Here is a 26,223-nt window from a genome sequence, read left to right as displayed (position 1 = left end):
AGCAAAGTTGAAACGAGAGCCCATAGGTGTTTTCAAATGGCAAAAATGCTGGGGCACCTGGGGGTGGGTGCTCAGTCAGTTAAGCGTCTGCCTTTGGCTCAGGTCATGATCCCAAGGTCCCAGGATCGAGCCCCACATCGGGCTCCCTGCTCAGTGGGTAGGCTGCCCCTCCCCTCTGTTTGTGTGCTCACGCTCTTTCTCTCTCTCTCTCCCTGGCAAATAAATAAATAAAATCTTAAAAAAATAAAAAGGCAAAAATGCTGAGATTTTAAGAAAAAAATTGAGCATTTGACTCCAAAGCTTTGAAATTAAAAGATCTGCCATTACATCCTGTTAGATGGATCAGAATAAAGACAAGAAAATATCCACAAACCAGTTACCTTGACAATACTGAAGAATATAAATGTTAGCCTGGCTGAAGGGTCCTTCTCCACAGTTTTATATTCAATTTCTATCCTGTCACTGTAAAATGGACCGATTTGTCTGTAAAGAGTTTCTCCTTGAGCTCCTAACCTTAACTATGAGACTTTACGGTGATACCACCTTTACCCTTGAGGCCATAATACGTGTTTACTTGCTTGAAAAAAAACTATTTTTTCACTGTATCTCTGTAAAAGGAAACTGGATTTAAATGTGCTCTTCAACCTCATTATATTTGATCTGCTGACCACGCCTTCATCAACCTTATTGTCTCCTTGCAAGTCAAAAATAGTGATAACTATTAGACAACACTTAAAAGTATAAAGCAGACTGGGGGGCTCATGGGGGCTTCAGTCGGTTGAGCATACGACTCTTGGTTTTGGCTCAAGGCATGATCTTGCAGTAATGGGATCAAGCCCCAAGTTGGGCTCTGTGCTCAAGTGAGGAGTCTGCTTCAGATTGTCTCTCTCTTTCTCTTTTCTCTCTCTCCCTCTCTCTCAAATAAATAACATCTTTAAAAAAAATTTTTTTTAAATAAAGCAGACCTTCTTACTCTTTCTAAATAAAAATTCTGATTCAGCACATTTGTGACATTTTTAACAACCTCCTTAAGTGCTTCTAATGCCCACCAAAATTTGGGATTCAGGCAAAAGGAGTCCCCAACCAAGGCATCATGTGCCTGTCTTTACTGGGATGTAATTTACATACCATAAAATTCTCTCTAAAAAGCACACAATAAGTGGTTTTTAATATATTCACAGAATTGCGCAAATACTACAAACTACCTAATTTTAGAACACTTTCATCATCTCAAAATGAAACCCTGTCCCCATGAAGGGTCACTCCCAGTCTCCCCTCTCCTCGTTCCTGGAAACCATGAATCTACTTTCGGTGCCTCTGGTTGTGCTTATTTGGGGTATGTCATGTAAGTGGAACCATCCAGTTAATGGTTTTTTGGGGTCTGGCTTCTTGCACTTATCAGCATGATGTTTTCTTTTTCTTTTTTTTTTTTTTTTTAAAGATTTTATTTATTTATTTATGAGAATGCACAGAGAGGAGAGAAAGAGAGGCAGAGACGCAGGCAGAGGGAGAAGCAGGCTCCATGCACCAGGAGCCCGATGTGGGATTTGATCCTGGGTCTCCAGGATCGCGCCCTGGGCCAAAGGCAGGCGCCAAACTGCTGCACCACCCAGGGATCCCCAGCATGATGTTTTCAAGGTTCATCCATGTTGTGGCCTCTTGTACTTCATTCCTATTTATGCCCGAATAATCTCCCACTTTAGGGATACAGCGCATTTTGTTTATCTGCTCATCGTGCGATGGGCATTTGGGTTGTTTCCGGCCACTATGAACATTCGTGTGTATGTTCTCATAGGCACACGTGTTTTAAATTCTCTTGGGTATGTATCTAGGAATGGACTTGCTGGGCCATACCCCACACGTTCCTTTTTCTTTCATTTTCACATCTGAACAATTAGCTGCTCTCCAGTGACCCCACCAAACAGCCAACAAGGACAGTTCTTACAGTGCTGACCCACAGGCAAGCCTTTTTCAGAGTAACTCAACTTCCTAGAATACAGCAAACAATAAAATCCTTTGTCTCCTTTGTCTTTTCATTTTTATGAGTCTTCCACACACTGGCAGTGTGCATGACTCTCTAACCTACTGGGCATTTGCCAAAATTCCAAGAGATTACTGGTCTTGAAAACAGCTGAGATATGAGGTAAGTGTTGTGCACTTAACGTGTTACCTTAACGTTACTTAACGTGTTACCTTAACGCTACAAATTAAAAATGGATTCTCTGGATTACAAAACAAAACAAACCAAACAAACAAACAGAAACAACAAAACCACACAAAGGCAGATTAATTGTAAGCTTGAGGGTCTAACAGCTTTGCACTAGAGTCCATTAAATAAAAAAATTATTAAGCCAAAATAAAAAACACATATAAACACACACACAGAGCTACCTCAATCAACCAATTGTGCCAAACAAAAGCAACTTTCTCGTCTCCCATTTGCTTAACACAGATGGACCAAAGAAAACAGATAGACGTTTTTGAATGTAAAAGTTTCTCGGGGCAACCTTTATCAACAGGGAATTATTAGGGCTGTTCTATCTGGGAAGATAGAGAAGTATCCAATTATTTGCAACAAAGAAAAACTCAAAAGACTGTTTTTCCAAGTGTTCTACTGGAAAACTTGTCCAGAAACTCACATTAGCTCCTGGTGTAATAAAGTTTAAGGAGGAATAGACTCATTTAAAGAAAAATTAAAACAAGAAATCAAGAGAAGTACTGGCTATTCAGCAAATAAATCCAAGAGCTCAAACCCTAGCATATTTCTCCAAGCTTCGCTCACAAACATGATAAAACATTTCTACGTATGGATGTGTCATCAGAACTTGGAAACAACTCCCAGTTCCCCTGGGTTTTAGTTGAAGCTCCAAGAAGATACTGGCGTTTCTCGGCGTTTTCTCTTAAAAACGTCATTTCAGATTGTTTTGTCCTGCTCATTCGTGAATTCGGTTATCCTTATTGCAAATTAAGTCACCACCCTTTACGTCCATCCTTCTGAATACAGAGGCAATGGGGGGAAAGTAAGCATGGAGAGATGGGATCCAGGCACAGCTTGGCCTATGAGTGGCCATGTAACTTTGATCAACTTCCCGTCCCACACCAGCGGCTCGTGTGTAAAATGAATGGGGTTCAATTTGTTAGGCCAGAGATCATCAAACTTTTTCTTTCAAGGGCCAGATGGTAAATCTTTCTGGTTTTGTGACCACACTGTGTCTCTACTCAACTCCTCCACCATCGTGCAAAAGCAGCCTCAGACAACAGGCAAACAGAAGAGCATGGCTGTGTTCAGTACAACTTTATTTACAAAAATAGGCTGCAAGCTGAATTTGGCCCAATGGTCCTAGTTTGCCAACCCCTGCGTGGGATGACTTGGAAGGTTCTCCCTAGGGTGACTGTGGCGTCAAAGTCACTGGGCGCTATAGGAGTCTCTGCCCTGGGACACAGATGTTGGGCTCCTCACATTTCCGTCAACTGCCTCCTTCTATTTTGACTGATACCTCAATCATGCTCCATTGCCCATCCACCTACGGCTCGGATGAAGCATCGCTCTGTGGAGCTGGAGTTAGGCTTTCTGGGGGACCGATGATACGACCCAAAGTTGTGGGGGGAGTAGCTCTCCAAGGGGGAGAAGCTTGGCCAATGGGAAATAGGTGATGAGAGGGAGGTTAAGTAGTAGATCAAACCCCTCTGTTCTCCCATGGACTACTCAAAGGCAAGGCTCTTCTCTGCAACCCTGCCAGAGAAGTGAACATACCTGCTAGATGGGACCTGAAAAGACCTGTTGGACCCCTCTGTGGTTCACTGTCAACGCTAGCCAGCATCACATGACACCTTCCCTCTCTCACTTCTCTGGGCTCAGACAGCCTAAAATAAAGTGTCCATGTGTAATCCTTGCCTCAGGCTCTGCTTTCTAGAGAAACACAGCATAAGATATCCCCCTCAAGTGATCTTCTCCCTTTAGAAATGAAAAGCATAAGTAAAGGAGGCTATCGGATCAAAAGTGTGCAAAGATTAAGACATAAGAGATAAAATACTGACTCATACATTCCACAGAACTAATCTTGGCCTTTGTTACTTAATTGAAATACTCCTTCAATGTCCAAACGGTAAAATGCATCCTGAGCAGCATCTAAGGAGTCAGCATGTCTCCAAAAAAGAAGACCTGCACACCTATGACAGTATCACGGCTAAGTGATCACAGTATCTGGCCTTCCAGTTATTAATGGAATAAAACAGTACGCTCCTTGAAACACAATGGCCTGTTGTGCAAATAAGAGGCCCTTCGAACTTAGGGGTGTCTGGATGGCTCAGTAGGTTAAGTATCTGCCTTCAGCTCAGGTCATGATCTCGGGGTCCTGGGATCGAGCCTCACATCGGGCTCCCTGCTCAGCGGGGAGCCTGCTTCTCCCTCTTCCTCTGCCACTCCCCCTGCTTGTGTTCTCTGTCTCAAATAAATAAAATCTTTTTTTTTTTTTTAAAAAAAGGACCCAATTTCGGGATCCTTAGAATTAAGAGGTCCCCCTTAACACTACCTAAGGTCCCCCCCAAAAGGATAGGCTATTAGTAATAGCTCAAGATCCAGAAACTAAACACAACCCCATTTTTGGCAAGAGTCAACTTTTTTGGAATGGAGCACTTTTCGAGACAGCAGAGCAACAAGCCATGTCCTGACACCAGAACCCTCGGGGTTCCTGCGGCCCCAAGCTCAGGCCCACCTTGCATGACAAGACGCCCTAGAGAGAGATAATCATGGGGAGATAAGAGGAGCTGGGGACTTCCCAAAGTCTCTTAAAGCCTCCTTTGATGGCTTTGCTGAGTTTATTTGAAAACAACAGTCCTATTGCATGAACTTACTCACTGAAACTTCGTGTTAGCCATCAGGCCCAACCCTATTCATTAAAGAATCTGTGCTTCCCCCAATAATTTAAAATATCCACAATAAATCTGCTCGGTATTTCAGTCTATCTCTGAAGGTCCCTTCCTAATCTTTCCTCCTCTGCCTATCATGGTATTGCCTTATTTCTCTTGCATTCGTCTTATCTCAGACAATTATTTCAAAGTCCCTCCGCCCCTCCTTTTGGGGTTTTCCTGTAGGGCTCTCTCCTACAAGTTCGCCCTGGGTGACCTGCATGGGGCTTTGTTGTCCCTGTGGATGAAATGAAAATTGTGGGATGCTATCTGTCATTGTACCTGTTGGCCACTGCACAATGGTCAAGTGCAATCCATTCTGCTCTGTGTGTGCCAAGCCAGGCACCCACAGGGCTCCCCAGATTCTCAGAGTCCCCAATCCAGCTGCACCCCCCACCCCGAGTCACAGACCCATTTGTCCGCGAACACAGGCTAGCCACCTCTCCCCAAATATCTCCCAAGGAACCCTGTGTACAACCTGGATTCGTTCTCTTTCTTCCGAACTCTTTCTCCCTTGTGTCCCCGGCTCTCGGTGCATGTCAGAGGGACCCGAGCACTCATCTCTCTGCTGCCACATCCTGTCTGATGGATTCCACGTCTTCCTCCCCAGCCACGGCAGGAGATGCAGAGCTGACCCTATTACTTCTCCTCTCATTTAGTCTGCCCGGCCCGTGCTGACCATCCCTAAATCTTTCACTCCGCTGCAAAAGTGATCTTGCCAAAGTATCCTGATCATGCCACACGGCTGCTCTGGTTCTTCCTATTGCCAGAGGGCACAGTCTCAGCTCAAAGGACCTCGTGGGGTCATCACTCCTCCTCACCATTTTGCTCCCTGCTCATGCTGCACACGTCAGCGCATGGCATCCCTGTGTCGAGGCCTCCAGATATCCACACCAACACCTGCAACGCTTCTTAGCCCCTGGGTTCCTCTGACTCCAACCAGGGCTGCAGTGTGCCAAGGCGGAGGCCGCCCTGCGTTTGACTCTGCATCTCTACAGCCCGGCTCGGTGGCCAGCCCCCGAGACAGTCCCCGTCCATAAAATCCTAAATGGATTTGAAAATAAGCAGGTGAGCCAGAGCAAGGGACTACAGATGTGAACTGGGCTTTAAGTTCATTACATGTGTAGGTGGTGTAGACACGGGGACAGCACATTCACGGTACCCAAGTCATATTCTGCAAAGGGGCTGGGGACACGAGAAGTATCTGGAAGAAGGGGAGTATGGGACAAGATGATGGGAGGAATGGTGCGCAGTGGCTGGAGCAGGGTGCAAGGCCTCGGCCCGAGTCGCAGGGCAGAAGAGGCCCCAGGGCTGGAACAGGAAGGTGGATGTGGCTGGCCTGGCCAGGAGGAGATGCAGACTCATGTGCCCCCAGAGGTCGGGGGGTCACAGAGATGAGGAGAGCAAGCAGCTGCTCTGATGGGTTATTTCCCTGCAGAAAGGGGGTCAGAGCCAAAACTATAAGAAGCAGCCCGGCAGCCAAACAAACCTGGTCTAAGGAAGCCGTCCAGAGGAAAGTCAGAAAGACAGCTGGGCTTCCCATTCCCTTAGGCGAAGGAATAAAGTCCTTAAATATGCTGTTTGGAGCCTGCAGGGTCCCTCCCAGCTTGACTATGGCTTTGCCTTCAGAAAGGCATTTCCATCTTAGGGGCAGGGCGTCTCCTCCTCCAGGAAGCCTCCTCTTGATCTCTCAGGGTCTCTTGGAACAGATTTTTTTTTTTTTTTTAAGATTTTATTTATTTATTCACGAGAAACACAGAGAAGCAGAGACATAAGCAGAGGGAGAAGCAGGCTCCCTGCGGGGAGCCCGAGGTGGGACTTGATCCCAGGACCCCGGGGGTCACGCCCTGAGCCGAAGGCAGCCGCTCACCCACTGAGCCCCCAAGGCATCCCTGCGACACACTCTTAAAAGACCCTGGATTTCTCCTTCACAGCCCTGTTCACGAGAATAATCAAATACATATTCCTTTAAAATCTGCTTCCATTGTTAAGAAGATAAGCTCTTTGAAGAGCTTCTTTTTAGTATTATCACCAGCATCCAACAATCTGCCTGGGACTCCGGTGAGCCCAGTAAGTGTTTGTTTGTTGAACGAGTAAGTCAATCAATCCAAAGGATGAGGATGCATCACACAGTTAGTGAATAAAAGTGGCAGGCAAGACCAAGGAGCCGGGATGACGGCGAGCCCATCGGGAAGGTGGGGAAGGGTAGGGAGGGCCAGTCCTACCGGGGATAACGGAGAGTCCAGGCAGGAGTCATGAGCTCGGGGGCCCACCTGCCTTACCACGCAGTCCGTAAACTCCTGAACTAAGATCCTCCTACATGCTTGAAAAATAATCGAAAGAAGAAGAAAGTTATTTGAAGTTCACATTCCTGGGGCACCTGGGGGGCTCAGTCGGTTAAGCATCTCATGATGCTTTGGCTCAGGTCATGATCTCAGGGCCCTGGGACTGAGCCCTGTATTGGGCTCCCTGCTCAGCGGAGAGTCTGCTTCTCCCTCTCCCTCTGCTCACTCCCCTTGCTTTTGCTCGTACTCTCTCTCTTTCTCACATATTTTTTTTTAAGAAGAAATTCACATTCCAGTGTCCACAAATAAAGTTTTATTAGAACACAGCCGTACTCGTGGGTTTCCGTATGTCTACGACTGCTTTCACACAACAAAGACACAGCTGAGAAGCAGTTGACAGACATCACGGGAGCTTCAAGGACAAAAAAAGCGTACTACCTGGCCCTTGGCAGAAAAAAAGTTTGCCAGCCTGTGACCTAGAGCCTCTTGGGATCGCTATATCCCCAGACCCTGCCCCCAGGCACCTGCTAGACTCTGGACCTCAGAAAAAACAGCTGCCAGATAATGTCTGTTGATATAAAACGGGGCTTTAATATCCCCTGAACGAAGAGGGAAGAGTTGAATTTTGCAACAGACTATTTCATGGCCGTGACACAACATGAGTTAGGCTAGCAGGTACACAATACGTTGTTCAAGCAATTTCTAGAACACGGGTTGTTTTTCCAACTTATTAAAAAGAATAATCATGCATATGCCTAGAAGGCGAGAGACTATGAATATCTGGGAGGATATGCATGATAAATAGCTTTAGGGAATGGAAGCGGGGATTTTTACTTGGTGTTTCTTTTTGTAACTATTGAGTTTGTTTGTTTGTTTGTTTTTACCAAGGATATACTACTTTCTAATTAAAAAGAAAAAAAAAAAAAGAAGAAGAAGATGGGGCACCTGGGTGGCTCTGGTTGAGTGTCTGCCTTCGGCTCAGGTCGTGATCCCAGGGTCTTGGGATGGAGTCCTGTACTGGGCTCCCTGCAGGGAGCCTGCTTCTCCCTCTGCCTGTGTCTCTGCCTCTCTCTCTGTGTCTCTCATGAATAAATAAATAAAATGTTTAAAAAAATTAATTAAAAGAAAAAAAGATGAACAAAACTGCAGATTTTAGAAAGCCTCTTCCACCACTCACCCACCTGCAGCCTCTCTGCAACAGAGTGGCTAATTCAGGATGAGAATGGGCCCAGAGCCTTGCTGATCTCAGGATCATATGGTCCAATTTCTGCATTTCACAGATGGGAGCTGTGCACACACACTTTTCTCTGAAACTTCAAAGTCCAGTAACAGTGCAAAGCGACTCGTGTTTGTTTTGAGGAAGTTTAAGATTAGAATGGTCAGAAATAGTTCTACTTCCCTTTTCCTAGAAACTCCAACTACATCTTCAGCTGGGACATGCCCCTGACACCCACGGAAGGCTGGTTGCCAGGGGACGTGAACAAACCAGGCCCCCCACCCCAGTTCCCGGCCCCCGAGTAGCAGGTGCCAGCTGCCTTCTCTGCTACTCCCTCTAAAGAGCAGCTGGCTTTCTGGTTACCAGGACACCTCTGAGCACAGGCCTGTCACCAGCAGTCATACTAATGGCCCCACTGGGTAGGAAGAGGTGACCGTTAAGGCAGGTGGGGTGCACACAAGAGAAATGAAGGGCGAAGCCTGAGCCAACATGTGGCTATGGATTATATCTCACATCCTGCCTTGGCACACACATCTGCTATTCCCCGTCCCCCCCCCCCGCCCCGCCCCAAATCGAACCTTCTGTGTTTCCATCCTTCAGAGAGGCCCAGAGGTCAACAGACAGAGAGCCCTGAGCTGCATTTGCTCTGTCCTGCCCAAGACTGCCTTGTTGGAGAACCTGCCACTCCTCCTCCTATAAACTTTCTCCAGCCTTCTTGCAGCCCACTCTGCAGCGAGCCCGCATGCTGAGGTCCTGGAGCCACTCGCGAAGGTTCTGGAAGCCCACAATCACTGGGCACAAGGAGCTGTGGTTTTAACTCCACTCAGAAAGGCACTTGGGACCCATGTTACCTACTAGAATACATAATGCATAACTAGCCCCAGCATTTCCCAGAGAACATTCCAGGAAATGCCAACCGGTGAGAGTACGGGATGCTGCGGTGAAATCAGGGAAATCCCTCGCCTCATCAGGACATGCCATGTTTCAAAATAATCATGCAGTAGCTGAACCTGGTTAACATGACATCAACCAGCGGTTGACCAGAGAACCTTCTGAGATCCCAGGTTGGAAAGCATCCCCAGAGCATGAGGTGGGGCTCAACAGAGATGCCCGAGTTTCCAGGGTTGACCCCCGACCCCCAAGGGCGGCCTTCTCCATCTGGCGAAGGCCCCCACCACCTGGCACCGTGGAGAAACCCATCGTCTGCCGCAGCCTCTTTAGGCAGGTTTCCGAAGAAATGGTGTTAACCACTGGGAGATGCAAAAGGGAGACAGAAATCCAGGGGAAGCAGGTGCACGATGCTCCCCAGAGCAGGACTCACCATTGGTGGTCGTGTTGACATAGTAACGCCGGCCCTGGGGAGACAAGTAGCTCTGCCACCCAGGTGGAAGGATGACGATCTGGCTTTCCTCTCCCGGCGGAGGGGGAACCATTCCAGGCTTCTGTGGAAGAGGAAAAGAGAGGTCACACAGGTCGGGCATTTGTACAACTGGTTTTCAGCCAGTTTTTGACCAACCAAGTCACAGGCGACTGAAGTCACCCTGGAAGAGCTGATGCTGGGAGGGGTGGGAGGTGGCCCACTGGCCTCCCTGAGGGCGGTCACAGGCCACACATGTGTGATCCGGGGGCTTGCCCAAGCATGAGGTGAGAGGAGCTCTTGATGCTTCAGAGCCAGTGCAGAAGGGACAGCTTGTCATAAAGGACAAAGGGAGGTGACAGCCAGTTAGTAGAGCTGGACTCTCTCCCAGGGGTCCCCTGGACAAGCTCTCTCCGGACGGCTCTGCAGGCGGCAGGGCCCTGATACGCTGTGCACCCCCCTTCCCATGGGATCCAAAGCCTGAACCTCCAGGACCACCAAGTACAGCCTGCTGCGCGAACCTACCAGAAGGAATTAATGCACGTCTCAGCAGAGCAAGATGTAAAGCGTCCTATAACAACGCTGAGAACGGACCAAGAACTAGGCTGGGCTTATCTGGTCCAGTGCCCAAATTGCCCCCTCGGGGGATCTGGGCACAACTGGGACCCACAGGCCAAACCACAGCTCCCTCCGTGTGCCCTCACGAACGGCTTGATCCTCTAACAGGGAGGAAGCAGGTGTAACCCTCAGAGTTACAAGAGAGGTGACTTCTGGCAGTGGGATTAAGGGCCACTTTTCTCCTCTCCCGATTACGTTATCCCTTGCATCTAAATTTCCCTCAAACAACAAAAATAAGTGGTGAGCTAAAGAACATTTAAAAATAAGGAAAGAGGGTCCAAATTAGCCCACACAGTGGCTGTGCCTTCCGAAGATAGCAAGTGGATTTAACCACACAAGGAGAGGGGCTGTGAATTTCTCCGCAAAGCAGGGCTCTGTGCGGAGGTATTAAAACTAATCAGCAACTGGGATGCCCGGGGGGCTCAGTGGTTGAGCATCTGCCTTTGGCCTAAGACGTGATCCCAGGGCCCTGGGACGGAGCCCTGCATCGGGCTCCCAACAGGGAGCCTGCTTCTCCCTCTGCCTGTGTCTCTGCCTCTCTCTCTCTCTCTCTGTCTCACATGAATAAATAAATAAAATCTTTTCTTAAAAAAAAAAAAAAAACAACCTAATCAGCACTGAAATGTCCTCGGCATCCCTCCGAGGCAGTTCTGGTCTCTGATGGTGGCTACTTAGGAAAGCCAGCTAAGGAATTAAAAGCAAGCAGGAGAGATGCACAGCTCCTGCCTGTCCTGCTCTCGTATTGTCTGAAGGCTGCAAAACCAGGAACTTCTGCTCCTTGGCGCCCTGCACGCCCTCAGCAGGGATCGGGTCCATCCTAGATGCTCCTGGGACCCTGAGTGGCCACAGCCTCCCTGGAGCCACCGTGGTTAACGGCTGTTCACCCACAGACCCTTTCTGGTTCGGCATGGAAGGCCGTCTTTGAACTACCGGGCGCCAGACGGCAGCCAGGAGGTCTTCTCACCAACAGAGCATGTCCACTGACTCCAAACACACCTGAGCACGTCCACCTGGGCCTCCAGACACCTACTCTGGCCTCTTCTGGATTGGAAGGTGGTCGAAACACACACACCAGAAAGAGTCTCACAATGAGGGAAGTGTGCGTGTGGATAAATACCCCACAGGCAGGAGGTATGCACCTTGGCTGCGTGGGGCTGGGGGTCACAGAGCAATAAATAGGGAGGTTAGGAGGCTTAACCTAAGAGAGAAAAATTCTAGAACCACAGGGTATGAAGCCAGGCTGCTTCAGCTGGAGTCTGGGGTCTTAGAGCATCTGGGGTGGGAAGACCATGCTGGTGCTTCTCTGCTCAGCCTGCGGGCGGGGGGGGGGGGGGGGGGGACGGGAAATTGTTAAAGGGTATATTATGCAAGGGCCAGAGGGGGGTGCCTGGGAGGCTCAGTGGTTGAGCATCTGCCTTCGGCTCAGGTCATGATCCTGGGGTCCTGGGACTGAGTCCCACACTGGGCTCCCTTCAGGGAGCCTGCTTCTTCCTCTGCCTGTGTCTCTGCTTCTCTCTCTCTGTGTCTCTCATGAGTAAATAAATAAAATCTTAAAAAAAAAAAAAAAAAAAGCAAGGGCCAGAGGGTGACATGGCCAGAAATAGGGGACAGAGGAGAGAGGGACCCAGATGCACAGTGGAAGCAGCTCAGGCCTGGGCCACAATCCTGACTCAGCCCCCAAGCAGCCACATGATGAGGAAATGACTCAGCCAGCTGCGTTTCTCTACACGTCTACACAGGAGCCCTGTTGTGGAAGGCACCCAGGAAAGCGCCCATTACCCAGAAAGCTCTGTGACAGAGGGGGTCCCAGCAGGAGGAGGTGTGTTCAAGTGCCCAGCCAGACCAGGCTTTGCACAGCCCCTGCCCCCTGAGAGGTGAAGTTCAGGGGCCCAGACCTCAGCCGGCACCTGTAACATCTGAAATGTCACCAGAAATAGTCACTTCTCCCCAGACCTCTGTTTCTAAGACGACACTAGACACACAGCAGCAAGCACCCACCTGCTGGGGAGACCAATGTGTTAAGAGGTGGCCAATGTGACCTGCTGAGAAGGCCAGGTGGGTGGCCAGGAGACTGCTCCTAAGCGGGGCTGGGTGAGCAAGTGGAGTGGATTTTGGACCCTTCATACCCCACCTGTGAAACAGCAGGAATGACACCTGTCCTGTCTCCATGTCTGCACAGTGCCCTTCTCTTGAGAATGACTCTAGGGGGTTCATGTAACTCTGTGGGGTCAGATAAAGCCCTGGCGTCCACCGGTGGACTCCGATGACCAAGGAAGTACCATGACTGCCCGCCCTGAGGTCTTGCCCACCCAGGAAATGCTGGACCCTCTGTGACCAAACCCTATGGAAGGTGCCGGTGCGGGAGCCGGGAAGGCCAAATGGTGCTGGAAGAGGAAGGGAGGAGGGCACCAGGGCCAGCTGGGCCTACTTACCAGTTTGGCCAATGCAGCAAAGGCTACCCCACATCCCCCTCCAGCACGACCACGGCTCCTGACTCTGCTCTGCCCTCCAGCCCCCAAGGCTGCCACAGTCCCCCTGCCTTTGGTCTCTCCCAGAAAGAAGACCCCCCCCTCCCAGAGGGGGGACCATCAGGACTACAAAGACGTGCAAACAAGTGGGTATGCACCCAAGAGACCTGTAAATCCACAATCACAAGCAGTGTCATCCACGATGGCCAAAAGGCGGGCAGGACCTCAAGGTCCATCATCAATGGAAAGGGGTGCATCGGGACCAAGAAGCAGAATGAAGTACTGCTACATGCCACAGTGTGGATGAACCCTGGAGCCATGCTTAGTGCCATAAGCCAGAGACACAAAAGGCCACATACCACATGACTCCGTTTACATAAAATGCCCAGAATAGGGGTATCTGGGGGGCTTAGTGGCTTAGGCATCTGCCTTCCGCTCAGGTCATGATCTCGGGGTCCTGGGATCGAGTCCTGCGTTGGGCTCCCTGCTCAGTGGGGAGTCTGCTTCTCCCTCTGCGCTCTACCACTCCCCCTGCTCATGCTTGCTCTCTTGTTCTCTCTCAATCTCTCAATGTCTCTCACAAATAAATAAAATCTTAAATGAAAAAAAAAAAAAAAGAAAGAAAGAAACACCCAGAATAGAGAAATCCACGGAAACAAAAGAGATTAGTAGTTGCCAGGGGCTGGGGGTGGGAGGGGAGGGTGGACACAGGGTTTCCTCTTTGGGGTGATTCGAATGTCCTGGAAGGAGACAGTGGTGACAGTTGCAGAGTACTATGGATGTATAAATACCACTCAGGATAAATTTTATGTAAGGTGTGTCTCGTAATTAAAAATTTTTAAAAAAATTTTTTAGTTTAGTTTTTAAGCTATGGAGGGAGCAAAGCTGGAGTCCCCACCTGCAGGCCCTCATCTGAAAGGCCCAATGCACCCACATGACCTCATGGCTCACGGCCATGGAGGGATCGGCCTCCTGGGAGAGCGGCCCCTAGCCTTCCTTCCCTAGTCCTGTGACTTCTCCCCTTCCATTCCATCAGCAGTTTGCCCTGGGAATGGGAACTAGGTGCTGAGGGGACACAGGCCCAGAGACTGGGGTCCTAACTACAATGAACAAGATGGGAGGGGGTGGGAGAAAGTGTGGAGGCTGACGGCCATTTCCTCCAACTCATAAAATCTCAACCTGATGCATATCATGGCTTTGTGGGAATCATAAAACGCTCTTTCTCCAGATGGGCCCTCGCCCTGAGTGCAAGGCTGGATCTCAGTCTCCCCGTGGGTCCCCTTGTTCAGTCAACAACCTGTTCAACTGTTTACGGAGACCCATGCTCTGAGAATCTGAAGAAAACTGTGGATCTCCTGCATGACCCCCCCCCCCCCAAAGGGAGTCCGTGGTGCACATACACCCTCACCCTGTTTCCTATAAAATATCAGCAGGCTTCTAGATGACTCAGAGCCCTCATCTAGCTGGTAATCAAGAAACATACGAGCTCAGATCCCACTTGAGTCCATTGATAATGACTTTTATTGTGCACCGAACGTTTACAGTGCTCCAAGGACTGGGCTGGGTGCTCTACACACTCATCTCTAGTTTTTACAGTTTAAATCTGCCACTTTCCCACATCGAAATAAGGAATCTGAGACTTGAGAGAATTTAATAACTCGACCAACACCGCACAACTAAACAAATGATCAAACCAAACCTTGGCCCTAGAGACTTCCATCTGGTTACCTACAGGGAGGCCTCCCTGCTGCCCGGCTAGCCAGGGGCAGCTCCACTTCTTTCCCCGGACCACCTGACATCCCAGTTACCACCAAGGAGGTTGACAACTCAGGCCTGCTCCTGCCTGTCTCACAGACTCCAAAAGAGCATATGCCTTCCCCGGAGAGGAGCAGAAATACCACCACCTACACCCGAGCAGTCACGTTCCCGGCTGCAGGCTAACTTCCTTGTCTCCTGACTTAAAACAGCACAGCCAAAGAAATTTTCCTCTTAAGGATGGGCTACTGGTCCTCCCCGGGGAAGAAGAAAAACAACAGGCAAGCAAAGGAAAGTCACCCAGAGATTGAAAACAAACTCCCCACCCCCTGACCCTCCTTTACAGCAGTGTTTCTCAAAGGGTGGTTCCCGGAGCACCTCGTCGGTCACCTGGGGACGTGCGCTAAAAGGGCAGGTTCCAGGGCCCTGATCAAAACACCAGGTCAACCTGGAGCCTCGGAGGCTGCCTCTCAACATGCATTCTGGGTGAGCCTCGTGCCCACTGAACTCAGAAGACTGGCTGGTGTGCAGCTTCAGAGAAAGCACTTGAGAGAAATCCCACTTCTGAAAGCAACGCTGGGAGCGTGAAATTTTAATAAGCACGATTTACAAAAAGACAGGGCTTAGCTCCGTGGGTCCCTATGCAAGAAAGGTCTGCTATCCCCACACCCTTCAGAGAAGACTTCTTTTAAGAGAGATTGGATCTGGGCTCTGCAGCCTCCAGGCAGTGCCAGCCCCCACCTTCAGCGCCCCCCTCCCTGACAGCCTCCACCCCGCTGCCCCCCCCCCCCCCCCCCCCGTCAAGTTCAGCCTGGGACTCCTTCCCCCTTAGGAGGCTTCTGGGAGCACCTGACTCTTACCTTCTGCAGATGCGAACAGATGTTACTTGAGATGGTACCTGGCGGTCGTCACTTTAGCAGCCTGAACAGTTTTCACGGTCCCCCCATTCTATGTCTTCTCACACCCCAAGCCCAGAAGCAATAGGAGCTCCAGAGAAAGGCATATCCACAGGGCCCCACACCCCCACTCCCCCCACACCCCAATCTATATATAACATCTCTGAAGTTGTCAGCCTAACGAGCCACTTTCTGGCAGACCCGTTGCCATGGCAATGACTGCTAATGAGCTGGGTGCCGTGATTGGCACTGCTTGAAGGCTCCTCCACAAAGAACTCTTCCAGTAAGTTCTCTCTTCTGAAAGGCACAGCCAGCCAGGACCCCCCCTAAAGCAGCCAGGCCAGGGCCAGGTATGCTTGGGAGCCATCGCCACCCCCCGCCGGGAACCTCTTTGGTACTGGTGCACCCTGAGCAATCCGAGACCCAAGCCTCACTGTCACTCAGTGGGGGTTGGCCAATTAGCAGCAGTGATAGGGGCTGCAAGCGAGCCCCCAAAGACGACCAAGCTCCAGCTGGCCCAGGGACTGGAGAGTCACATCCATGCCAAATCTTTCTGCTGGACACCTGTTCAGGGTGGAGACACCCCTACACAAAGCTGGGAACAGCTCCCGAAGGAAAGATCATCTCCCCCCTGGCCAAGGGTCAGACATAGAGCATGGAGCAGGGCCCCAGCTATCCCAGTGATGCTGCCAGCTTCAGGATCTGCACCTATAAGAATGTAGGGTGCCTTTCCTCTCCTAAATGAGCAAGTACTGTTCTCTCCAGCTCTGGCAGCCTTTCTGTGCAGTCTGGGAGTGACTCACAGAGAAGAGGAGAGGAGGAAGCAAGGTGCCCTGGTGATGGCCCAGTGCACCCTGGAAAGTGAAGTCCTCACGAGTAGTTTTCTGGTGTAGGGGTGGGGGGATGGACCCTGGCAATGTCTTCATGTTCTTCTAAGGGTGAGAGATTTGGGACCTGGAGACCTGGTTGGAGGGAGGAAGAGAAGAAGAGACCAGACAACAGAGAAATAGGCTATAAGATTCAGGAAGACATGGCCATGGCCATGCTGTCCCTAGCGTTAGTCTCAGCACAGTGCCCAGAACACTGGATGCAGGGATGGAGGGATGAATGAATCAATGGAAACTTGGAATCATAGTAGGAACTGGCTCCAAACAGATCTGAGGCTTTCACCAAACAAATAGAATGGTAGTCCAAGCAACGTGTGTGCCCCACCTGTAACAAATCCCAGCTCCTAATGGATCTGAATGAATGGACTATTCAACGTCGAACACAGGGAGGTGGGGTAGGACGAGATAATATAGTGTCTTTCACTGCAGAAAATAAATCGAGGAACAGTATCCAGAAGCCTCCGGGGAGGCACAAACTTCAAATCATGACTTCATCTGGTATCCAGATGGAAAATCCCAGGAAAAGTGTTTAGCAACTTCAATAGAAGGAAGGGGGATAGAGCATCTGATACAAGTGCAAAAAAAAAAAAAAAATCATCAGGAGAGGACAAACTAATGCAAAACAAGGCAAGTGGACTAGAAAAAGGAAACAAATGCTATAAAAGGGGACAGGAAATTAACAAAATTGTAGGGAAATTTATGAGGTAGCGACATGCACTAGAATGTGGAATTAGTCTTGTGGAAAGGGGGGAAAAAGCATTCCTTATATACCAAGCCAATTTAAGAATTTTTTCATGGAATGCAAAGGAAATGCACAATAAAAAAAAAAAAAAAAAAAAGGAAGGAAAGAAAAAGAAAATGAAAAAAACAGGGGGACAAAAGAACAAGCCAAGATACAGATGCTAGGAGCTCCTGAAGAAGAAAAATGAAACAATAAACCATGGTTGATAGGAGGGGAAGAAGAAAAAAAAGAAAAGAGAAAACTTTGCTCAGCTAAAAGAAGATATGTATGTGCAGCGTGGCGGGTCCCACAGTGCTGCAAGCAAAATGCAAGCCCCGTGGCAGGCACGCTGTGGACCATGTATTTTACATGGCAGAGATAAGCATAAAGTCCTATCAGGGTTTATGTGGTAGAAGGGTGTCCCCAGTAAAGGAGCACAGATAAATAAAAAGCTGGTCTCAGGCTTCTCCGTGACTGCATTTTAAAAGATACCACTGGATTGTCACCTGGGAAATGCTGAGACCCTCCCAGGAGGTGGCTGAGCTGTCCTGCATGGAGACTCATTCCTCTATGGACAGTGGTTCAGGGAATACTGGTCCACAGACAGTGGTCCGGGGACCTGTGTGTCCTCCTCAAAAGTCCTCAGAAGGTATATCACAGCTGCCTGAGAGATTATGACAAAGAAAGGTGAAGAATTCCCTTAAATTCTTTCTTAATTTCGGACCTTTCTACCTTAGAAAGGCCCAGGGCTGAGCACTGGAAGCAGCTTTAAAAACTTGCAGATCATCATCATCATCATCATCATCATCATCGATCAAGTTACAGACTATGTGTAGGTGTCGCTGGTCTCCATATATGGTATAAAACAACGAAAGAGCTTGGATTACAAATTCCAGATAATACTAGAAAAGACCAAGAGGTGGGGAAAGTCAAGTGCGGGCACCTAGAGAAATGAAATCAGAATGCCCCTCTTCCTACACCAACAAGGGGACATCCATCCCTTCCTCCTCTAGGTCCTGATGGCGAGGTCAACAGATACCTGGCCAGTCAGCTCCCCATCCTCTGGCATCTAGGATCCGCTCTGACAGCTTTCCTGGGGGGAAACAACAGGCTTCCAGCCAGAGGGGATGTGACAGGAGGGAACAGACTTTGAGGGCCACAGATCTTTCTGGGATCTGGGTGCTGTGAGTCTGATCTCAGGCCACCTTTTGGTGGCCCCATGGGCAACCGGCTTCCACAGGAAGTCCTGAGCTCTGGGATCCATTAAAGGGGACGGGGTGGGACCAGAGCACGTTGCGGGCTGTGGGAAAACTCAACAGGGATCCAGGGCTTCCCTCAAGTCCTCACCTGGGTCACCTCAAAGCATTCCAAAGGCCAATGCCACGCTCAGCATAGAAAGAGGACCATGTGGCTATGTCCCTGCCCAAATCTGAGCATCTCTGTGTTCCCTGAGTCACTGTAGTTGGACCCCTGCATGTAAAGGGGGTCAAGCACATAAGGCTCACCTCCAGCTTTCACCAACAAGAAGCCAGAGCAGAGCCAGGCAAGATGCCTTTCTTCCTTCTACTCCTCCATGTGCAAGATTTCTCACTAAATGGGACCGACTCATCAGCGGTTTTGCCAGAACTCTTCTTCATGTGTCTACTCAAGTGGCTCTTATTAGAAATCACCTTTGGTGGAGGGGCACCGCTGGATGGCTCAGTGGTTGAGCGTCTGCGTTGGGCTCAGGGCGTGACCTGGTCCTGGGATGGAGTTCCACATCGGGCTCCCTGCAGGAAGCCTGCTTCTCCCTCTGCCTGTGTCTCTGCCTCTCTCTCTGTGTCTCTCATGATAAAAAATAAATAAAATCTTCTAGAAAGAAAGAAAGAAAGAAAGAAAGAAAGAAAGAGAGAGAGAGAGAGAGAGAGAGAGAGAGAAAGAAAGAAAGAAAGAAAGAAAGAAAGAAAGAAAGAAAGAAAGAAGGAAGGAAGGAAGGAAGGAAGGAAGGAAGGAAGGAAGGAAGGTAGGAAGGAAGGAAGGAAGGAAAGAAAGAAAGAAGAAAGAAGGAAGGAAGGAAGGAAGGAAGGAAGGAAGGAAGGAAGGAAGGAAGGAAAGAAAGAAAGAAAGAAAGAAAGAAAGAAAGAAAGAAAGAAAGAAAGAAAGATCAATCAGTCACCTTTGGCAGGGCTTCCTTGAGTCCTTTAAAGGAACTTTCTAAATTGGGCTTTAATCACTTAAATGCACATGTCCCCAGGTCTCTTCCAAACCCAGCACAACTCACGCGTCCTCAGGCCTCCTGATCAGAGTGATGGCTGGACAGGGTCATGCCTGCAGCAATAATCCACGTCCCCATGGCTAGAATCTGTCCCTTGCTCATGCCAGACTTCTGCCCCTGCAACAAGCCCTCTTGGATCATACAGACAAGTCCCCAGAGGGTGATTTACTCAGGGTCCCCCCAGCTCCAGCCCCCATTGAGCACCAGCCACACTCACCCTTGCCTGGATCAGCTACCATCCCCCACTCTCCCAGCCCCCGGCCCCATCACTGTCCTCTACCCATAAAGCTGCCAGAGGAAGCCTTACACCTGGCAGCCCCTGGTACCTGCCGTGACAGGCGGGCATCAGTGCATGGAGCTTCCTCCTGGCACCCACTGAGCTGCCAGCCAAGTGCCTGGCACCCAAACCACCGGGAACGCTCTGCAGGGACTCAGTGAGCAAGGGTCCCGTCCACCCTGAGTGTCCATCCCTAAGCCCCCAGCACCTCCCTGAGGGCCATTGACTCCCAGGGCCTGTCTTTCAGGACTGGGCGGGCAGAGGGTCGCAGAATAGTAAACTCTATTCTCCGATCCTAAAAAGGAATGGAGTGATCTGGTTACCCAGGAATTTTGATGAACACAATTACAATGCAGTCTCTGCAAAGGCTACAGGAAGTCAGCCCTCACAGGAAAATACTGCTAAGCTGGAAAACACGGGGTCTCCGGTGGGGCAAGGACCGGACGAACGATTTCGCAAACAATGCTGCCAAGTGCAAGGATGAGCTGGACGCGCCACCCCATCCCCCACCCCACCCCTCCGCATGTCAGAAGCTATTTCACAGCCTTGAAGTGTCCGTGGGTCAAGCCACGGACAGCAAGAAGGAATCCATCCCATAGGAAGTGACTTCCACCCAGGCCTTAGGACGTTCCCACAAGAGCCCTTCCTTCACTGACACTGAATAAAGACGCTTCTATTACCGATGCACCTGCCACCCGGATAGACGACAGAGTGGCCAGTTAATAGGGCTCCGAAGGAGACAATGCACGAAACAAGGAGCTCTGTAGATGTCATCAGACCTCCCCCATCTGAGATGGCTCATGCTCTAGCTGGTGGCACCTGCCCAGCAACACCGCATGGCATGATTGGGACCTGAGACATGCCCACTCTTCATCATCTCTTGGGAGAATCTCCGCATTGACCAAACAGCACAACTGCAAAACTCCTGCCTCTTCTCGAGGTTGACAGCAGGTGCCCAAGGGCCTCATGGTCATGTTCGGGGTCCACATGGGGAAGGGGGTTCCCACAGGCATTCCACAAATAGGGAGACCACCTCTAGGAATAAGATGGGACACTCCAGGGGCGCCTGGGTGGCTCAGCTATTGAGCATCTGCCTTCGGCTTGGGTCGTGACCCTGGGGTCCTGGGATTGAGTCTTGCATGGGGCTCCCCACAGGGAGCCTGCTTCTCCTTCTGCCTGTGTCTCTGCTTCTCTGTGTGTCTCTCATGAATAAATAAAATCTTAAAAAAAAAAAAAAAGATGGGAAGCTGTACTGCTACCCTATCTTGGAGCCTAGAGGGGTGTGGGAAACCCCGGAGAAAACCTGTAACCTGGGTCCCATTTCTAGGATCTGTCTGGCCCTGATGTTTTAGAGTCCTAAAGGGCAAGGCAGTGTGCTGCTCCCGGCAGCCTGTTCTGCTTCTGGCCTCTGAGCAGGAAAACTTGAATGAGTCTGCTCACCATCAGCTCGTGATTAACAGAGACATTTTATTCAAACTCTCGACTTCGAGGAATGTTGGCTCCCTTCCTCCTACCCTTTCTCTGGCAGATAAAAATAGCGTGGGCCATTCTGACATCCTACCTCCAGCCTGGGGACCCCAAAAGCATCGGCAGAAAGCACACAGGGCCGAGGCGCACGGACACTGTGTTCCCAGGCAGCGGGTCCTGGGGCCTCCCTGGGCCTCTCTGGCCCCTCATCGCTAAAACCAGGGGCTGCCAGCCCTCCCACACCAGGCTTCCATGACATGAGGAACGTGTTTCGTAACAAGGCCCAAAACCACCCCAAGGGAAATTTCAAGGCATCTGAATGACCAGTGTCACTTTGCAAAAGCAGCGGCCACACAAACACAAGATGACGGAGACCTCCTAGCAAGAAAAAGAAACGTTCGCATCGCATTACCTCCCTCCCACCCCCACCGGCACAACTCCCCCCAATTTTTTTGGTCCAGAGAGTGAAAATTTACTCAGCCAAACCCGGCTTGGATCTGGTGGGAAGGGTATGATGAGACACCAGTAAAGGGAAGCAGTGTAACAAAAATTGGCAATCATTAAGACGTATGTCCATGGGGCGCCCAGGTGGCTCAGTGGTTGAGCGTCTGCCTTGGGCTCAGGTCATGATCCCGGGGTCCTGGGATCGAGTCCTGCAACGGGTCCCCTGCATGGAGCCTGCTTCTCCCTCTGCCGGTGTCTCTGCCTCTCTTTGTATGTCTCTCAGGAATAAATACATAAAATCTTAAAAAGAAAAAAAGTATGCCCAAACCAGGACACTAAGCTGTGAGCATTACCTCACACCCATATGAGGAAGGCTGAACACTTAACTTCTCCTTCCCCCTGCCACTGGCTGGGCCCCTTTGGGGCTGCGTTGTCCCTAGGTGTCAGAAGAAGGAGGTGGGCAGGGGTGGTTAGGATCTCAAAATGCACCCTGGATTTTCTACATGAGTTTGTGTGGGTAATGGTGTCGAGTATCCTGCCCTAGGAGGTGCTCCTGAAGGACACATTGAGGATCTCTGTGGGCAGCTTCTGGTAGGGTGAGGCCCCCCCCACAGGATTCCTGCTCAAATCTCCCTTTGCAGAGGAGAAAGCCGGGAAATAAGAGAATCTTGCCAACACTTGGTACTGGGAGGAGCAGGCACCACGGGAGGGGGAGAGAAGAGGAAATCTCAGAATGCCTCATGCCATGGTTTCTGGCACCTTCTCAAGCCCCTGAAGGAAACCCCATACCTAAATTTACCAAACATGCTGTTCCAACCAGAATGGATCTTGCAAATTCAGAAGAGCAGAAAGGAAAGGAATCGCAAGTCGCTGGCTCAGGTAGTCACATGCTTGGAATCTCCTGCAAAGCATCCTGCTCAGAAAGGAGTTCTAAGGGCAGGTGACGTGGCTGCTGCCCACAGATGCTCGGGGGCACGAGTGGCCAGCTTGGTGGCCCCACGGGCGCCCCAAAACTCTAAGGGCAGCAACTGTCCTCATCCGGGTTACTGCGTGGCACCGTGGCCCGCGCTCCAAGTGACTCCAATCAAAGACTTCTGGCTCCGAGAGCCGGCTCCCAGCGCGTCCTAATTGCTTCTGAACCATGGGCACTAGAGAGAGATGAAGGCGAAGCGAGTCTGGAACCGCTTCCACGAGTCAGCGAGGGGCGAGGTTCCAACCAGCCTAAGGCCGCCAACAGTTTTTGAAGCCGCGCGACTGGTGCATATAAAACCAGACAGCGGGGGACAGCAGGTGACATCACAGTTGAGAGCCAGGACCCACCACTGCTCCGGGGCACCGCGCGCAGAAGGCGGGATGGAGAGTCCGCTGCCAAATCTTGAGCGACCCCTCCATCCCCGCGGGGACGCCTCCACTTCCTTATCTCGAAAATTCAGAAGTCGCACCAGATGGTCTCCAAGGGTTTTCCTCGGCTTTCTCTTCCTTTCTGTTCTCACGCTCAACGATTCTGGAGGTCGGTCTCGAGGACACTTGCTTTAAAGACGTGCCATTTTGCAAGAGGGGTGAAAAGTCTCATTCAAGTGTAGACACACGTCCGGGGGCAGCAGAGTGTCCCTGGCACGGGGATCGGCCCCCACCCCCAACAATGGGGATCGGGCCTCACGATCTCAGCGCTCTGGGCCTCCTCCTCGCACCACGGTGAGTTCTGGTAAGTTCTTCTGGCCTGATGGGGCCTATGTGGGGTCCCTTCCCTTTCATTTCTAGAGCCACACGCAGTCAAGCTCTGCGTACCCGGCAACCAGATTCTGGCCCTGGCATCCCGGGCTTCCTCGTGTCTGAAGCTGGAATCCACCCTGTACCCAACACAGGCTTGGTCTTTTTTTTTTCTTTTTTTTAAAGATTTTTATTTTTTTATTTGAGAGAGAGAGAGAGAGAGCAGTGGGAGGTGCAGAAAGAGAGAGAAGGAGGCTCCCAGCTGAGCAGGGAGCCCAACTCAGGGCTCGATCTCAGGACCCTGGGATTATGATCTGAGCTGCAGGCAGATGCTTAACCGACTGAGCCCCCCAGGCGCCCCCCACACAGACTTGTTCTGCACCTGCTAGCAGGTAAGCTGCTCACCACACATGCAAGCTCCCTGGACGCCCCTTGGGGTCCATCTTGTCCGTGGACCTCCCGGCCGTGGCCCAGAGCCAAGGCCAGACCCCCCGGGACCCCCAGCATGCCCAGCATTCCATCGGAATGTGATGATCATTCCCAAAGTGCAGCCCCTGCACCAGCAGCAGGGCTGTCCTCTGGGAGCGGGCTAGAAATGCAGAGTCCCAGGTCCCACCCTAGCACCAGGCTCGGTAGTTTAAAGGTCTCTGGGCAATTCATGTGTGCTTTACCCCTTGACAGGCCCTGCTGTGGACTTTCCAGGTGCCCCCGGATGATGAGCACCATCTCCCTCTCCCCGGCACAGGTTGAGGTCTCCATCAGAAGCCACGCTGAAATGAGAGCTGCTGTCCGGCCCAGCCCGTGAGAGGCAGCGTCCTAGAAAAAGGCTATGTGCAAACACCGATCTGGCCTCCCCATACAAACTGGACACCACCCTGCCGGCTCCCCAGAGCCTACACAGAGTGCTGGCTAGAGTCTTGGTTGATGTGAGGTCCCTCTCTCCAAGAAAGGAGGGGATGTCTAACTTCCAGAGGCAGTAAGGTTGGCAAAATTAGGGTATCCCACTCTTAGGTCTCAGGAGAGCACCAATGCCCATTACTGTGGCGACCGCTGCCACCACCAAGCCAGACAGAAGTACCCAGGGCAGCATGGAACCACAGCACAGACACCAGGGTGCCTGGGCAGACACTCGATCGCCTCCCCGAGGAGCTGTGTCACCCAACAGGCTTCCCCCTCTCCCAGAGAGGGTCCCAGCTGGAGCTGGGCCATGGGGAGATGGTGGGTGGGAGGACAGATCTGGGCGGAGGGAAGGAGGCCTGATGTGGACGCCAATCCCCATAATCCATGCCACGACACGGTCACACGCCTCAACCGAACAGCTGCCCAGGTAACCGGGGTGGGGAGGGAGGTGGTGACTCCGTCTCCCTCCACAAACAGCCCTTTGGACATCTTGTTCTCCTTGCCTTCCCCATCTCGCATGCACCACGGCCACGTTTCTGCCTCCCCTTCCCTACTCAGGCCTTGGGCCCCTAACAGGTGCCCCCGAGCACACTGGGCCCCCAGCACTTCTAGGCTCCAGCTGCCCATCTCAGAGGTCCTCAGAACTGCTTTCTAAAATGTCACAGCTAAAAAAATAAGTAAAAAAATAAAAAATAAAATAAAATAAAATAAAATTAAATTAAATTAAATTAAATTAAAATAAAACGTCACAGTTGTTTCAGAAACACGCAGGAAGAGCTCGGCACCTCTGAGGGCGAGTCAAACTGATTCTTACCATCCAAGAAGAGTTAGTCTTCCTTGTGGGGGAAGAGGGGTGGCTGCTAACTCAGAGGAGTGTCCTGAGTCCCGTGTGAAGTCCCCAGACCCAGGGCCAGGCCCCTGCCAGCTTCCTCTCCATGGCACCCTCCACGGGAAATGGGGCTGACACAAGCGGCTGTGCCAGGGTCAGGACTCAGGACATCCCAGGGGGCGTTGGCGTGGCTTTGCGCAGAGCTCTTCTTTCACAAAGAACCCACAACATTGCACAGCTCCTTCCAAATCTGCTCAAGGTCCTATGATGAAATCAACGGTGCATTCTGACTTTCCAGTTACAAAGTTTCTGGAGGCTTCTTTGTTGTTGTTTTCACTCTGTTTCTCTCTCTCTCTCTTTCCCCTTTCTCAGCTAAAAAAAAGCTGGCCGAGGTCACGACATACAATGGCCAAGCTTGTGTCGCTGACCAGATGCCTCCCACCCCCAGGCCCGTGGACAAGAGCTCCTTTGTCCACTATATTTTAGGCGGGACTCCCTGGGCCTGCCCAAGCCCTGCTGGGGAATGTTCCGCCAACTTCTTCCCAACCCTAAGTCACGGCTCTGGCCTCGGCCCCAGCCCCAGCTGCGTGAACCCAAGACCAGATTGAAACCAACATAAAACGAATGGGGAATGCTCCCCCCAAAGAACCATTGTGTCAGACCTGTCCAGGGTTGAAAGGCTGGTGCCCCCAAAGGGGAAAGACGAAGGTCCCCTGCCTTCATTCTGCCCTTGCCTTGCCTCCAAACCTGGACAGTGGGTGACCAGAGGGGCGACACCATGCATCTCAGAGGAAGAGGGCTTTTAGGATCACAAAGCTGTTAGCTGCAAGTGAATATGGACCCCAAGCACATTATGGCATCCACCAGCTACACACGTTCAGGCAAAAGACTTGGATCCTCCGTGAATATATCAAATCCTTCCACTCAGACAGCTTTTTGGAGCAGCTGAAGGTTTAGCACTTAAAATTCACCCATTTCTACATTTCCTTTAAATGTAAACCTTCGTGATTTTAGGAAACGAGTCTTCCTATTGACATAAATATGGTTTTCCCCAAGCGACCATGCATCCCAAGATCTGGATGGTTTCCTATAAAATATCATTTTTTCACACGTATGGATGAACTGTGTATTTATGAAGAGGTTTCAGTGCCAGCTCCTGGGGTCAGGGCTATGAAATCAGAATATGGCCTAGGGACAGAGTCAGATGGCACTGGGCCCTTGTCAGATCACT

General features: G+C 50.7%; 1 protein-coding gene across 7 annotated transcripts in view; it reads right to left on the bottom strand.

Moving 5' to 3' along the window:
* Positions 1-26,223, bottom strand: part of GAS7 (growth arrest specific 7) — a 208,833-nt gene that overhangs the window by 77,652 nt on the left and 104,958 nt on the right. For 5 of the 7 annotated variants that reach the window (XM_077892642.1, XM_077892645.1, XM_077892646.1 and 2 more), the window contains exon 2: positions 9,731-9,851. In XM_077892642.1, coding sequence (XP_077748768.1) covers positions 9,731-9,851 — 121 coding nt within the window. Of the gene's footprint in view, positions 1-9,730; positions 9,852-15,467; positions 15,623-24,977; positions 25,214-26,223 lie in introns of those variants that run through there. The other 2 variants (XM_077892644.1, XM_077892648.1) reach the window with 2 other exon arrangements.

Source organism: Canis aureus, chromosome 3, assembly GCF_053574225.1.
Source record: "Canis aureus isolate CA01 chromosome 3, VMU_Caureus_v.1.0, whole genome shotgun sequence".
NCBI lineage: Eukaryota > Metazoa > Chordata > Mammalia > Carnivora > Canidae > Canis > Canis aureus.
The sequence above is the reverse complement of the archived record's forward strand: the minus strand, read 5'-3'. Positions and strand labels throughout refer to the sequence as shown.